The sequence below is a fragment of the Cariama cristata genome, unplaced genomic scaffold, assembly GCF_000690535.1.
Source record: "Cariama cristata isolate BGI_N322 unplaced genomic scaffold, ASM69053v1 scaffold28298, whole genome shotgun sequence".
NCBI lineage: Eukaryota > Metazoa > Chordata > Aves > Cariamiformes > Cariamidae > Cariama > Cariama cristata.
Window position 1 is genome coordinate 9,910 of NW_009630099.1, and position 15,624 is coordinate 25,533.

Below are 15,624 nucleotides of genomic sequence, written 5' to 3' on the forward strand. Positions count from 1 at the left end.
AAATTATTTTCTAGATTGTCCTTAAAAAGGGGTGGGGAAAAAGCAAATAAAAAAAACCCAACTGATTGCTCATAGACACAGGGAATCTTGCATGCAACCTTCTGGGTTAATCCTGTGATATAAAAGTTATGCAGCTCTGACAGGTCTTATAAATCTTAGCTACAACTTAATTTACAATCTTATTTCCAATATGTAGTACTAATTGGGGTGTGACACAATGTGTGGTCATCTGAACCTAAAACTTGCTGTGAGTTTAAATGTCAAAAGCATATTTAGAGTTAGCCAGTCAGCTTCTTTCCTTCTGTGTACCTCTATGATTGGGGAAAAAAGTGATCACTATTATCTGTGCCCTTATCTGCTTTTTTATTTTATCTGCCTTATCCCTTGTAGGCCTGCTGTGCCTGATACTGTATGGATGCCTATAGGGACTACTTTATGAGTATAATAGAGGCATATGATGGAGTAGAGCTGAAGACAGGGGCAGTACTCCAACCTCAGTAATTCAAGTGATTCAGTGCTTGCATTGGTCTTTGATTTTGCTGCACAAAACTTGCAGTGTGGACACTCCCGCTCCTGACTAGTTTACGATGTAAGGCACCGTTTCCAGGGTGCATTTTAATGTGACTGGGGTGTCAGGTGAAATATGGTGAACCATAGCATCATGTCATGTGGAAAAACATACCAAGGGGATGGGTTACTTAGTACGTTTGGTTGCTTTGAAACCAGAGGTCCTTCAGTAGTTTGTCACCAGGACAAAAGGTTGGGGAAGGGTTCCTGTGGAAGACTTAGGGATAGGGACTTCAAGGTTTTGGTGGTATCTGCATAAAAGTCCTGTGATGTCCAGATGCTAGTGCAGACGGTCACTGCTTGTGGCATGCCAAGTTCTTTGGGAACTATGCTTGGCTCAGCTCCGTTCGTGTACAAATCTCTCTGGTCCCCAGGGAGAGGAGAAAGCACTGCAAAAACTAGCATGAAGATCCACATTCGCTGGGGCTCACTGGAACATCTAAGCAGGACTCGCAGGGGGAGAAATAAGTTTCTGTTCCCCTTTTAACAAATATACTGCAGCCATATCTGACAGACATTTTTTTTGGTGTGTCTGTCGGCTTTAAGGATCCCAGGCTGCTTGCAGCTGCCCTGTGCCACTTCATTCTTCTCTGTTGTACTGGCTCAATTGTTTGTGCAGCTGTGCGGTAAAATGATTCTGCTGGAGCAGGGAAGACTATATAGTTACTATTTGTATATGTATTTATAATAGTTATAAATTTGTTTAAGCAGCAGGCTATTTTTCAGCTGGATCAATTACTTTCTTCGTGACATGGCCTCCCACGCAGCTCTGCCAGCATGCTGGAGAGCCGAGGCCCTGGGAGGGTGAGCGCAGCCTCCGAATGCCTGGACTTGTAGGGATTGCAGAGGGGAGGGAGCAGGGCTGAAATGGAAATGAGAGCGTGTCGGAACCCCTTGCTGCTTATTCACACCTCTGAGATTAATGCTGTGCATGTCCCTCCACGGAGAAAGTTACGTGGTTTTCAGAATTGCTGTTCGATTTCCTAACTTGAGAGGGAATGCTGGGCTAATTAGCTGACTTAATTGAAGTATGTTGTGTAATATATCATAGTAGTATACAGTGGTTGTATTAAGAGTATGTTAATATAATTCTTTTTCCCCCTGCGGTTAGCCTCATGAACAGTTTTTAAAATCTGTGGTCAAGCAATAATATTGGCGTCTAAAATCAGGCTGCCCTGCCTATCAGAAATGCAGGAGACTTGTCTTTCATTAGTGCTAAAGAGAATGGGGTAAATTACTGTGTGTTAACTGTGTGGGAGTGCAGAGTGAGGGTTTGCTCCCAGGCAGTTACTGGAAGGCTGTTGGCACGGGCCAGTGCCATCTTGTGATGATTTAGCCCTGTTTCCAAGCTCTGTGGTTCCTAAAAGTGAAGCGGGGTAACACAGCCCAACTATGGCGTGTCAGTCAGCTTCATTTAGTTTATGGTGCGTTTTTTAGCCTGGCTTCCAAAGGAAGTGAATCGTGCTGTCTTTCTGTCCTTACCCCTGTAAATCTTGAGTCTCTTGACCACTGTGAGTAGAAGATAATAAAATCTGAGAGAACTTCCATCCAAAGAGATGCCCAGGACAGGAAGGGGGCTATTCGAGTTCCCTGCCAGGGAAAGGGTGCAGTGCAAGTTTGTTAGACTTGAGAAGATTCATATAGGAGAAACAGATGTTACGAATTCATGGACTACAGAAAAGCTACACCCAGAGCCCGTACTGTGTCATGAGCTGAAGAGGGAACTTGTAGGAAACAAGACTGTTACTGACAATGATCGTGGAATGACTTGGTTTTGTTTTCCTTATGGCTTTTGATGCTCCCAGCATCACACCATCAAGCTGTAGCAACTCCTCAGTAACCAAACCGAGAGGCTTGTAGGAATGCCAACCTGAAGCGATCCTGCCGGCGGCTGGTGAGGCAGCGGTAGGGAACACTCAGGCTCCATTTTGGATGCCTGACTCTGTTGCTATTCTGAGTTGCTCTGTGCTGCGCGGTGCTGCTTAACTTCCTGCTGTTTTCTAGCTACTTAGATGATCGGTCCTCGGCTTTTTTTAAACCAGCTGCTTTTGTGGCACGCTTCCTTTCTGTCAGGAGAGCGCACAGGAACAAAGCCACGTTTTATTCTCTGGTGGGGGGTGTCTTTCTCTAAGTATGTTAGAGCCCAGTGCCAGGAGAAGGCAGTGGTCAACTGCAGCAAACTAGCTGGTCTTTTTCTCTGCTCCAAACCATAACTGTAACTCCGAGACGTTCGCTGTCAAAATCAGGGGGGGAGGTTTGGGTTAGGATTGGAATGGAAAGACAAAGGAAAAGATAACTGGCCTGCTCCTTTACTGATTGAAAAACAAAACAGCAACCAAATTGCCTTTTCTGCTGGCTATTAAATGCCTTTTTGAAACACATGCTGTTCTTGTAGTTCTCCTCTAACTGCTGCTGCTCGCTGTTTTTCCATTAATATCTTGTTCCTAGGTGGAAACTCAGTCACTTGCAAAATGTGAAGTAATACATCTTGACTTGTAGAGAAAAGACAGAAGCTTGATTTTATTTATCTGCCCCCCGCCCTCCCCCACCCCTCCCCTGTGTTTCAAGTAGCATTTCTGTAGTACCTCTGGAAGACCAGCATTAGAATGGTCAGGTTGATACTTCGTTCTTGTGAAGGAACAGGTTTGTCCCTAGCTTTCCTGTCAGTGTCTTGGTGTTTTACTGATTTTTTGCTGCTCTGACAGAGGAGATGAGATGAGGGAAAGATACTGTTACAGCTTCAGCGGAGTGAGCCTGAGGTGCAAAAAGTAAATGAGGTAAAGAAATCCCTCGTTTCAGTAATGCTGTGCTTTTTTGGTTCATCTTATTACCTGTTACGTTCATATTCAGGAGGAAATGTGTTAAATTTCTCGGGGATTTCAGAAGTCCTAGTAGAGCAAACCTCAGATTTCCAGTTCATACTGTTGTGCTACCAGCTGGTGATGAGATGGAGCTCCCGACTGGAGCCTGCGGATGCTTTGGTTAGTTGGCTGGAGGGACCACTGAGGGATGCTGTGTGATATGGTATGTATGTGCCTGGTGATGATAAGTCCTTGCGTTCTTGCTTGGAAAATCTAGAATGGCTTTGGTACAATGCTGCTTGTAAATACTAATGTAAATTTGCCAGGCTTCTTTAAGTTGGTGCAATGGATAGAAAGAAGAATCTTCACCATAATCTTTGTTTTGCTGTTGCCTGGATGCTTTTAAGTCTGTAATAAAAACACTGACTTAATATTTTCTTTCAGTCTCCAGAGGGTGCTGAAGGCAAGGATGCAGCAAAAGTAACTAAACAAGAGGCAAGTGTATTTTTTTTTATAAAAATTAAAAAAAAGATTTTTTTGGTATCTAATTATTTAACCGGAGATCTGCAATCTCGCAGACTATGCTTTGCTCTCGCACTTCTAGTGAGGTGTTTTCAGTGGGAATAACGACAATAAAACACATTTGAGCTTATCTGGCATAATTTATTTTTGGTGTACTGAGGAGTTATTAGTACACAAAATAAATTTCAGAAACACTTAGGGCTTTGATAGACAAGCTCAGGTGGATCTTGTGGCAACGGTGTAGGATGTTACTGCCTGGAACTGTTGCTCGGTCTCTGGTGGGTTGGCAGAAGAGGGTTAATATGCACACCTCAGCCAGTCTACTTCAAAACTATTCTTAGCTTAAGTGACTGATGGAAGGGTGTCTTGAATTAAGTTACCAGGCTCTAAACTAGACCAGCTGACACATTTGTGTGTTTTCTTTGTCTGAATTTGTTTTAAGGGCACAGTAACTTCTGACAGAGGAGGCAAGGAGACAGCTGGTGATACCTTGACCTTTACAATAAAGTTTCCTACTTTCTTTGTCACAGGCCTTAATGTGAATTTAAAAAAACAGGTAGAGAATTACGAGGATTCATTTTCTTAGGTTGTCATCTTTTGTGGCAAAGTTAAATTGGGACCTTGAAAAGAATGGGTGAATATTCAAATGAACTAACAATTAATTGCTCTTCCTGTAAATCTTTGAGCATATCTGAACAGGAAAAGTAATCTAATGAAGTTTTACACTTTCTGAATTGAGAAGTTGGTTGTTGCTCAGTCTGGCAGAAAAAGATGGTACAGTGGAAATGTCAAAATATTTCAAACAATAGTGAAGTTTACAATAGGCTCCTAAAAAAAAAAAAGTGGAGAAAAAAGGAGGTCTGAGATGAATAGATTTTGATACCTCAGTATCTTCCTATGGAACGTCCTAGAAGATGAATTAGTTTCTTTTTCATAAAGTATGAAAAGGCTGATGAAATCATAGTAAAAGTATAATCTCCTTTGCTCTGAATGAATGTTTTTTCTCTATCCAAGTTTAAATATTATTTCTTCAAGAGCCAGAAAAGTAAAAGTTCCTTCCTCTAAAAATTTGAGACCTGATTGCTAGAATAAAGAACAAAGACCAAGAAGTGTACACAAATACACAGGCTCTCTGGAGGGTGCCCGCTGTCTCTGAAATGAGAGCTTCTAGAGTAGTCTTCAGTCAGGGTGAGATAATAGTGGCTGTTGATGCTACTGGAAAAGAAACCCCACAACAAATTAAGATAGTCTCAGTAGATACACCCATAGTCCTAGCGTGTGAATGAGGAAAACAATTGTAGGATTAGATTAGAAACTGTGGGAGCTCTATGACTAGGTAGAACTTACGCAGGAAGAAGGATGGCTTCAGTCTGAACCAAACTAGATCTATGTGGATGGCACTGAGATCTTCTGAATTATTTTAAACTAAACGTCTGGGGGGAGACGAGCAAGTTCTTGAGAGCACGTAGCGCGAAGTCAGAGCTCCCTATCAGGGCAGAGAGCGAGGACTAGCACAGAAACCATGAAAGTTTGCATCTGAAAAAGTAAAGAGCAGTTTTGAGAAATAAAGCCCTGTTAGATTTGTGCCTGTGACAACAGTCAGTCAAGCCAAAGTACAAAAGCTGTAAATCTAAATCTGGGCAACTTGGACTATCTGGCTTTAAATGAGGACATTGATATAATGGGCAACTCAGAAACTTGTTGGGACACTGTGACACCAAGGCACAAATTATACAGAGTTGAGAGCTAAGTTGCATTACTGGTAGAATGGCTTTCTGTTACGTGTCTTTAATATTTCTCTAGATTAATTGTGTCAGTAAGTACAGCAGAATCCTTTATGGATTGCCAAGCCACGTGTAAATGGGAAGTATATAGTGTAGAAACTGTGCCAGGTATCATCTGACCACAATAATAAAAGTGGTCAGATGGGATGTTAAGGGAGATCAGAGAGGCTCTGAGGACAGAAATAGTGTTAATGGAGGTTTTAGTTACCCTTCAGAGATTCGGTAAAAGGCACAGGATGGCATTACAAAGACAGAAAAAGTTAAAACTATAAATGCTTGCTTCCTAGAGAAACAAATCAAAGAACCAATAAAATCAGCTCTTTACTTGGTCCTCAGTAGTATGTAGGGGCTAGTTAAAAAGACAGTTGTCAGACAACTGTTCTGTAATTGTGGCCATAATATATTCAGGTTCATCATCCTTGCAGGAATGTAAGTCGAAATAAAGTTTGCTATGGTAAGATTTGATAGCAAGAAAGGGATTTTTTTTTTTTTTTTTTTTTTTTTTTTTTTAAAAATAAAAGCCATTTAAAAGGGGCACGTAAAAATAAAAAAAGGGGTTTTTTTTTTTTTTTTTTTTTTTTTTTTTTAAAAATGAGAGCTCATTAAAAGGAGCAGCTAAAAAGTTTAATGGTTTCAGGTGGCAGAGAGGCTTTGTGGCATGCCATGCTAGAGGCTTCCAGAAATGCATATTATTTTTCAAAAGCCTCCATTCTACCCCCCACTGCCCCCCCAAAAAACCCCAAAGCAAACAAAAAAATCTCCAAACCAGAATAGCTTAATAGCAAAATAAGGGAAATTTATTATTTTTGAAAGATGTTTTTTTGTACTGATGGAAAATAATGAGGAAAGAAGCAAACCCTCCAGCATGGCAAATGTGAAGCTAAAAAACAGTAGTGAAACTCCTGCTATGGAGGATTCTTAGAGAGGTTTCCGCAGTGGAGCCGTTTCCCGTGAGTGTAGAGTTTGGAGGACTTTCTTTAATTGAGTGTAAGCAAGAACTAGACAGTATTCACCAGCAATTGCCAAACTGTTAAGTGCAGTGTGCAATTTACTGCTTGCGTTGGCCTCAGTACCAGAGTAACTGAAGGTGATGAAATGCTGCCAGGATTTTAGATAAGGGATTCTGGAAAATAAAGCCTGTGAGTCTAACTTGCAGAAGTAGTTTTTTGGTTTGATTTTTTTTTTTTTTTTAAATTTATGTGGACAAATGTATAATGGGAGAGTCGACATGGATTTTGCAGAGAAGTTATACTTCGGGCAGTTTAGTTCTTTGTAGAAGTCAACAGGTATAAGGATGATAGCATGCCAATTGATACAGTTTACTTGCCTGTAAAGAATGCTTTTTGATAAGGCTCCCCAAGCAGGTTCTTAAAGAAACTAAGCTAGCATGGATTAAATGGAAAATCTTCCAAAGAGTTGGTAACAGATAAATGTATGAGAAGAAAGTGGAGAAGCAGTAGTTAATTTTCATAATGGAAGAGATTTATCAGTGGAGTATTGGAAGGATTTGTGTTTGGGCTTGTGCTGCTGAATATATTCATTAATGACCTAGGAGAAGAGGTACTAGAGAAGTGACCAAGTTTGAAGTTTACAAAAAAATTGTCAGGGTGGTCAGAAGTGAGAGAGACTGAGAAGGCTCTTAGGTCACTGATAACTAGGTGATAAAATATCGATAGACATTCAATGTGGAGAAATGCAAATTAATACACAAGGGGAGGGGAAGACACAGTGGTGGTCACCAAGTCAGCTGTTAATCCGGGGAGAGATTGTGAAATCACACTAGAAAATGTCAGTTCTTCCAAACCAAGGGGAAACTAGAATATAGGAAAGATAAAATATCGATAGACATTCAGTGTGGAGAAATGCAAATCAATACACAAGGGGAGAGGGGAAGACACAGTGGTGGTCACCAAGTCAGCTGTTAATCCGGGGAGAGATTGTGAAATCACACTAGAAAATGTCAGTTCTTCCAAACCAAGGGGAAACTAGAATATAGGAAAAAATACTAGAGGACAAGAGTGTAAAACATCAGTGTATCACAAGATTAATTTGTTGTGCTCCCAGATGTGGGACTACTAAATGAAGTTCTCCTGACTCTTCCTTAAAAAGGCTATGACAGAATTAAAAGGATACCAAGTATGGTGGGACAAACAGAGGATGCAGAGCAGCTTTAAAAAAAAGGAAACACAAAAAAACCCCCCAAAAAAGCCAAACACCCACCCCAACCAAACACAAACCCAGATTTTCTAGGATTCTTGACTTTTTATCGTGTCTTTTTTATATAAAATCATTAGTAACACAGAGAAAGGCAGTTAGGAAATTATTACTCTTGAAACCCCAAACCAAGAGAAATGTAGTGGAAGTAAGAGGCAAGGAGTTTAAAGGAAAGACAACAGAGGGGGAAGGTTTTGCTTTTTCTTTTCCACACAGTGCATAATCCTGTTATGGAACTCATTGCCACAGGATGTTATGGAAACTGAAAGTGTAAATGGGTTCACTAGGTTATAAGACAAAGTCATGGAGAAAATGACCCTCAGAGACTATTAAACAGATGATGTGGATATAATACCCAGGTTAGAAAGTTCGCAACTTTAGATTGCCAGAAGCCAGTGCAGTAGGAAAGTGCAAAGTGTTCTTCTGTGTCTGCTCTCTTTCTTGGACTCTTTCTGTCAGTGTTTGCTAGTGGGCCAGTGTCAAATAGGCTGTTGGGCGAGCTGCTAGTTTCTGGGTTAGGACAGCTCTTTGGAGGAGGACAGAGGTCCCAAAAGCATGTTAAAATGTGACCTTTGCTGACTTGACTGCAGTTCCCTTCTTATAATCAGATTGCAAAAAATAATAATAAAAAAATATCTCTGATAGTTAAAATGACATAGCTGTCAGGCGTTTTTAACGAACTGAGGGTTTATGCTGACTTTATGGCAATACAAGCCTTCTATGAAACCAGTCAAGGAACAGGAACAGTTGGGGAATATGGGAGAGAATTATAATTTACCTAAAACAACATATTATTCTTTAAAAAGTAGATCCTTACAAAACATTCTGGTGCCCAAATGCTGAGGGATAGACATCATCAGTTAAGAAAACAGATTTGTAAAAGAAGATACCTTGAGCTAGGAGTTCTTTGATGAACTGACCATGTGAAATGCTTTATTTAACCTGTTGTAAAATAGTGCTAAGCTGCTTAACAACCAATTGATACTCTAAGTTGCGAAGAAAAGAGAGGTTTACTTTTTATTTGTTAATGATGCATAAATATTTGATAGCTGAAAATATCTTTAGGTGTTTTTTGACAAGACTTCTATTTTGCTGGATGCAGATCTGAACTGTTCTCTACTGCTTTCCACTAAGAATACTTAAATGGCTCCAATGAATACAAATTACTGCATTCTTCAGATATTAACAACAGCTTTTTCCTGTTGCAAGATGTGTGCAGCCATGTTTTTCTCGGCTCAGCTTAAATGCCTAACACGTAATTAAGAAATTTTTTATTCACTTTTTAAGCTGTGTTACATGGGATATTTGTTGCAGTTGAGTTGTCCGTTTATTTTGGCTACAAGTCTGATTCCAGTTTTATGACACAGACCAAACTTTACCTCTGATAACCATGCTGTGTAACTGGATCATGGGTTCATCTGTTTTAATGAATACACAAATGTTGTGAAGAAATTAATGAGCTTACAACTTCTAAGACTTAACTCATCTTCAGTAATAAATTTATGACAAAGAACAGAGTGAAATAAAATTTAATAAGGAAGGTGTGTTGAAGTGATAAAGAAAGGTGGAGGAAAGCAGGATATCTGACTTTCTTCTTTCCTCTTGAAATTGTGTTTAAATAGAAGAAATAATTTCTCCCTCTCATCCTGCAGCTGTCTTTGTGCACCTGAACTCTCGGATTGAGTGTGTGGGGAACTGAGGAAGTGGAAGGACTTAGTTTCACGTTTTGAAATTTTAGCACTCTGATATCCTCTAGGGAAGGATGTTAAGTTTATTCTGCTGTTAATCAGATGGTATTTTTACTGGCTATTACAAGTAGCATCTGCCAGATTATAGAAACATCATTCGAAGTATTTACGAGAAAAGTTCAGTGTCCTGTGCACAGGTAGTCAAGCTTGCTGTCTTTGTGAACCTTTCATAGAGCAGCAAGGGACTCGGAAGTACTTGTAAAATAGGGGGGGGGGAAGGTATTTAACCATATAGAGATTTAGACATTATAGTTCCTGAACAATTTTTATTACTAATTTTCACATCACTTTGGCCCTTTAAAATTTTGATCATCCAAGGTGAGGAAGATAAGAATTGTGTTCAGCAATAGAGACGTATTTTGGTAGGGGCATAGTTTATGCTGTCGCCATGAAATGACTGATATTATGTTGCTTTGGATACTGTTTGCTGTAAGCCTATAAAAATACTTTCTCCATTTTTCTCTTTTTCTGTAGCCCACAAGACGATCAGCAAGATTGTCAGCTGTAAGTATGTATAACACCTCTTGGTATGTATTTTTCTAGGCACATATGGTTTCTCAGACCAAACAGGTTTGTTGTATTTTGCTTGATTCAATTTTTATTTTTGCTAAGGGATGTTTAAGAACTCTAGAGCTAAAGTTATCTGTGTTTTCTTGGTTTCAGGTTTCAGGTTGTTCTGACAAAAGATGTATTTCCCCACCTCAGTGCAACACTGTTATGCGCAGTATTGACTTCGTATCGTCTTGCAGGCTGATGTTAGTTGTGGAAATGCAACTACTTCTCTGGGAGAGAGAAAGAGCTGTCCTTTAAGGACTTAATTTGATGCCACTACTAGTATTTGGGTTTAGTTCCTCTTCTCTATTAGAACATATCTGACTTTTTTTTTTTTTAAATAGTTGCTATTAATCTCCATGTTTTACTCTTGGAGCGACTCCCGAATTGCTGTGACTGCTAGATGAGTGAGCGAATGAAAATGGGTGTGTACAGTTAGGAGGTGCAGTTGTGCATTAAGGTTTTTCAGCCTTTTTCTAGATGCATACTAGTGAGCAGGAAGTGACGGAAGGTGCGGGGTCGGGGGAAGCTGGGGTGTGGAGGTGGCTGGCTGGTTTCTGGTCATATATCTAACACATTGTGCAACTAAAAATGTTTTCTAGAAACCTGCTCTGCCAAAACCTGAGCCCAAACCAAGGAAAACCACGAAGGTAAATACTCTTCTTTTTAGTTGCCATCGTTGTAGCCGATAGTAAGCAAGTATACTCCTTCTGTGCATTGCATACAGTTCAATTCACAGCGTTCTTGTGAGGCATCGGCTCCCCTGCCCTCCCCGCAGCTCCCTGCTTCCTCCCCTGGAAAAAAAACAAATTAGATCATTCTTTTCTTTTTGTTCCACCCCTTCCTGGCCTCATTACTGGCCCAAACAAAATGTCTTGCCTGTTTGATATGCAGACCATGTTAGTTGGTAGTGAATTCCTAGTTTAAGAAGAATCTTTACCTTTCCTACACCTTTCCTGAAATGTACAGGTTTGGTTGAGTAAGCTTTACCCGAGACCTAGCAATTTCTACAACAGGATTTGAGATTACTCTGTGCCATCCTGTTTCCTTGTCTAGAGGGGCAGTACTTCATTTCATAGTGAGAAACTCTTATCTGTTCTTGAAGCCTGGCCCTTGCTGAGAATGCACAATTATAATTAAAGGTGAAATTAAATATATTTAAATTGAATGGTTTGGGTTTTCTAGGCCAGTTACAGTCAAATTAAAATCTTATTAGTGTTTGAAATACCTTTTCAGGATTTCTGCATATAAATCATGCACTTCAGAAACTGTAGATTTATTTGTGCCCGAGGGGAATGTTAAATAAGAGCAATTGCTTTATGAGGGGGGAAAAAAAAAAAAACATGCTGGAAACTGAGTCTAGCACTCTTCACTCTTACATTTTTCAAGTCCTTTTATTGGTATCTCAGTTGGGCAGGTATCAGGATACAAGGCCCGTGTGTGAAAGTAAAACTGTATGACTTTGAACACTTTATGATTTATCAAATGAAATTACCAATAACGTCTTGCTGAGTCCAATCCTGCTCCTCTCTTAAAAAGAGTAATAATAAAGAAGGGAATATGGTAGCTTCTGTAGCTTCAGGTACACGTTGTGAAATGAGCTTGGTGTTACGTCAGTCTAAGCTGCATGAGAAGCATTTGAAACTCATTTCAGGCAACTCGAATCCTTTATGACATTATTCTAAGTAACTTTTTAATACAGTAATCGGCTTTTTTCCAAACTCTAACTGGATCACATTTTAAGGAGTATACTAATCTTGGTCTCCTAAACAGAAAACAGCAAGCGTGTACTCTGAACCTGCTAGTAAACAACCAAAGATGGTACGGATTTGAGGTCATTTTTGGTGTTAAAAGCTTGCAAATTACGGATGTACTAAGTCAAGTCCTTAGCTTGTTCTCTGGTAGGTGAGGAGTTAGGACGATCCTCATGCCACCAATAAGCATCTCGGGTCAGCACCACAGCTGCTGTGTAACGCTGAAGCTGAAGGCTGTAAGGAGTAATTCAGGCTGCCCTGCAACTGGGGTGTGACTGGCACTGCCTCCTCACTGCCCCGCTCCTGCGTGGGGATCGCTGGGGAAGGGTGGTCCGTGAAGGGAGACCGACCTTAATATCCCTGTTCACAGCTGCTATTGCCATTTTGTGTGGAGAATTTGGAGCAAATGATCACGTGAAAGATCTCCACGGTGTTTATCAGAACTGCTTTAAATGCTAATGTAAAATACTCAAGTACCATTTAAATTTTGATCCCATTGCACTTAAAATCCTTAACCTATGTCTCTACTAGCCTTAGATGACAAATATAAATATGCACATAGAGCAAGGATTAAAAAAAAAGTAGACTTCAACATATGAATTGTTCAAGAGCAAATCTCCAAATGCAACTGTAGCTGTTTGAATAGTTCCTTTTGAAAATTCTCTGCTTTTATGTTGCTGCAGATGGGATTTTATCAGTTTGCCTCCCTAGTGTGTTGGTTGGTTCTTTCATTGACATGGAATGAACATCACAAATGTTACCAAACTAACAACCGGACAGCCAACGAAAATGCTTAATTTTTTAAATCTAATTTAATATTTCATGTTAATCGAAAGTGTAGTGCCGTTACACCAACAGCATGTTGTTTGTGCTTGGCTGAATAAGCTTTCAATATACTGTAATTGGATTTGTTCACACAGATACCTTGTGTATATACCTTTGTATAATACAGCTCAGCTCTACCAAAATAGTCCGCGGGGTTTTTGTGTCCCTGTAAACTAGCAGAAACAATAAAGAAGCAGACATCAGCATTTTCTAGAAATTTAGAGAGTCTCTCTGTAACTTTTGTGGATATCCGTTTTCCAGGTAGTCTTTAGCTGGTGGTGTGTTTCAGTCCAGCACATGCAGCTTGCCAAGACTGGCTTTTTAGTTCACGTGAAGGTTTTTTGATAAAGATGTAGGGTGCTGGCTACTCATACAATGTCTGTGCCCATGTTTTTGATCTTCTGTCAGAAGGAACCTGGAACAAAGGCCAACAAAGGTGCTAAAGGGAAGAAGGATGAAAAGCCAGAAGCTGCAAAGGAAGGTACTACACCATCTGAAAATGGTGAAAATAAAGCTGAAGAGGTACTTTCCACACATACCTCCTGCTGATTGCATCAGTCTTTTTATAATTATTCAGCCTTTCAGACTTCGATAGCATGTTCATAATGTTTCTTTTTATTGCCCATAATGTTATTGCAGATTCGCATCTCTCGCTCAACTGTTAGTGTTTCAACATCCAGAGGTGCCCCACCCAGCACACTGTCAGTAAAAGGGCAGATTGAAACAGTGAAAGTTAAGGGTACGGTAGAGCATTCAGGATGTGTGCAGTGACTAGAAACAGGTAGTAGTGTGGTGCTTTTCAGTATGACCAATGGAAGCTGCCAGGTAAGGCTCGTGTTGCTTTTGAAAAGCTGGGACCGATAATTTAAGAAAAGGGTGTGAATGTACCTGTTTTGTTGGCGTAAATGTAATACGGACACAGGTTTGAAAGGGAGCTGTTGCAAATAAGAAATCGAAGGAGTAAGGGTAGTTTGGGTATCTGGGTATGGGGTGGCAATTTACCATAGTAATTAATTTCTTCTGTCTTCTCCACAGGCTCAGAAAACTGAATCTGTAGGTGACAAGAATGAATGAAATATCATGAAAATTTTGGGTTGATTTTATGTACCTCTTGGACAACTTTTAAAAGATATTTTTATCAAGTATTTTGTAAATGCTAATTTTTTTAGGACTATGATAGTTGACATATTAAACTGTATATGAACATTTCCCTTCTCATAACAGTGCTTTTAGAAATTCTCATTGTTGCCAAGTAATATAAATATCAACTTAATATTGCAAGGTATGTGTAAAATTGGATCAGCATTCCATACACTTGCTTTAAGAAATCAAGTCTTGTGCATATGGTGATGTTTTTACTGTGCGTATTTGAATTTTTCATGCAGTTTTTTCTAGAGCAATAATCAGTGGTGCTTTTGTACTTAGGGTTTATGTGATTTTAATGAAACATGGATAGATGTGGCCACCTGCTGACTATTTTGGGTTCTTTTAATGGATTAAAATAAAAGGTCTCTTTGCCTGCAAAACTACAGCCTCCTAATGTTTTCTCTAAATCTGAGGAATGCCTTACTCATACTTTCAACTGTTACAAGAAAGACTAAATGATTTAGCAACAATTGTTTTGCATGCAGTCTGTTTGCTTTTTTTGCTGGTGTCTGACTGAAAAATACCGAAACAGGAGTAGCAGGCTGGGATTTTGGGTGGCCCACACCTTAAGGGACTTACAGATACATTCTTCACAGAGATACACTGTCACAGGGTGAGTAGCGTTGCCATACTCTATCAGGATATTGCGTCTGTAGCAAGCTATCAATACAGAATGAATTGCTTGATTGATAGAGACATACAGTAACTTAGAAGTAGCTTTGTTTCTCCCCGACTCTCTTCATTAACGTGCATCGTACTCCGTGGAAACCGTTCTTTCTAGCTGCAGCCTCAAATTTAATATAAATAGCAATTGCTGTTCTGCTTCAGCTGAGGACAGTTGTTAATACATTGAAATCGCTGTTAAACAGCACTATGTAGTTGGTACCTGTGAGAAATGGAATAACAAAAGTTATTTTTGAGGTGATTGTGGTGATATGGTGGATTAGCTAATGATTTTTTTAGTGTCCATGTTTCAACTCCGCAGCTCATTCTAAGCGCCTTTTATAATTTTTCTCCTCCTCTTCTCTCTAGGGGCTCTGGTATTTCTATTGTTACTTCTGGGATGGGAGGGCTGAGAGAAAAGATGTTCCCTCTTCTTCAGCAGCATTGATTTGTATTGCTGAAGTGGTGGGCATTATGTCTGAGGATACCTTTCGCTTGTTTAAGTCAATAAAAAAAAATGACTGTTGCCTGACCTAGCGTTCTATTTATTCTTTGGGTAGAAATCTCCAGTTGCCTTTTTTAATTAAAACAGAACAGAAGCCAAGCCTCTCTATACTTAAAAATTGAACACTGATTACCAAAGCCCTATATGCTAACTAGAATAGTAGTTAAGACCTGCATTGAGATAAGTGTCGCTTGTGTTCTTGTGATAGGCTTCCTACTGCCAAATAAGAGGAGCCCGTTCTCTACGTCATGAACTTAGTTTTGGAAGAAAATTTAAACTAATTCTCTGCTTTTGGTGATGGAAGGCAGAGGGCTGTAACAAAACGTGTAACCTAATGAGAAGGAAAGTCCATATTGTTACTCAGTGATGTGTACTTGGTAGTCCTACACGGTCCTTCTGATTTGCTTTCTGATGGACCCCGTTGAAAGTCTGTTCACTCAGATGCTGCAGTCATGGGAGGTTTAACCGTCTGAACTTTTTCACAGAATCCTCAAAGTGCTATTTCTAGGCATTTGTCAATTTATGGGTTTATCGTTCCTGTGC

General features: G+C 39.8%; 1 protein-coding gene across 1 annotated transcript in view; it reads left to right on the forward strand.

Moving 5' to 3' along the window:
• The window catches only part of HMGN3 (high mobility group nucleosomal binding domain 3), a 19,970-nt gene extending 6,129 nt beyond the window's left edge, over nt 1-13,841 (forward strand). The window contains exons 2-8 of the mRNA XM_009705396.1: nt 3,418-3,548; nt 3,813-3,863; nt 10,111-10,140; nt 10,791-10,838; nt 13,176-13,289; nt 13,407-13,499; nt 13,803-13,841. Coding sequence (XP_009703698.1) covers nt 3,418-3,548; nt 3,813-3,863; nt 10,111-10,140; nt 10,791-10,838; nt 13,176-13,289; nt 13,407-13,499; nt 13,803-13,841 — 506 coding nt within the window. The remainder of the gene's footprint in view (nt 1-3,417; nt 3,549-3,812; nt 3,864-10,110; nt 10,141-10,790; nt 10,839-13,175; nt 13,290-13,406; nt 13,500-13,802) is intronic.
• Nucleotides 13,842-15,624: the final 1,783 nt, after the last annotated feature.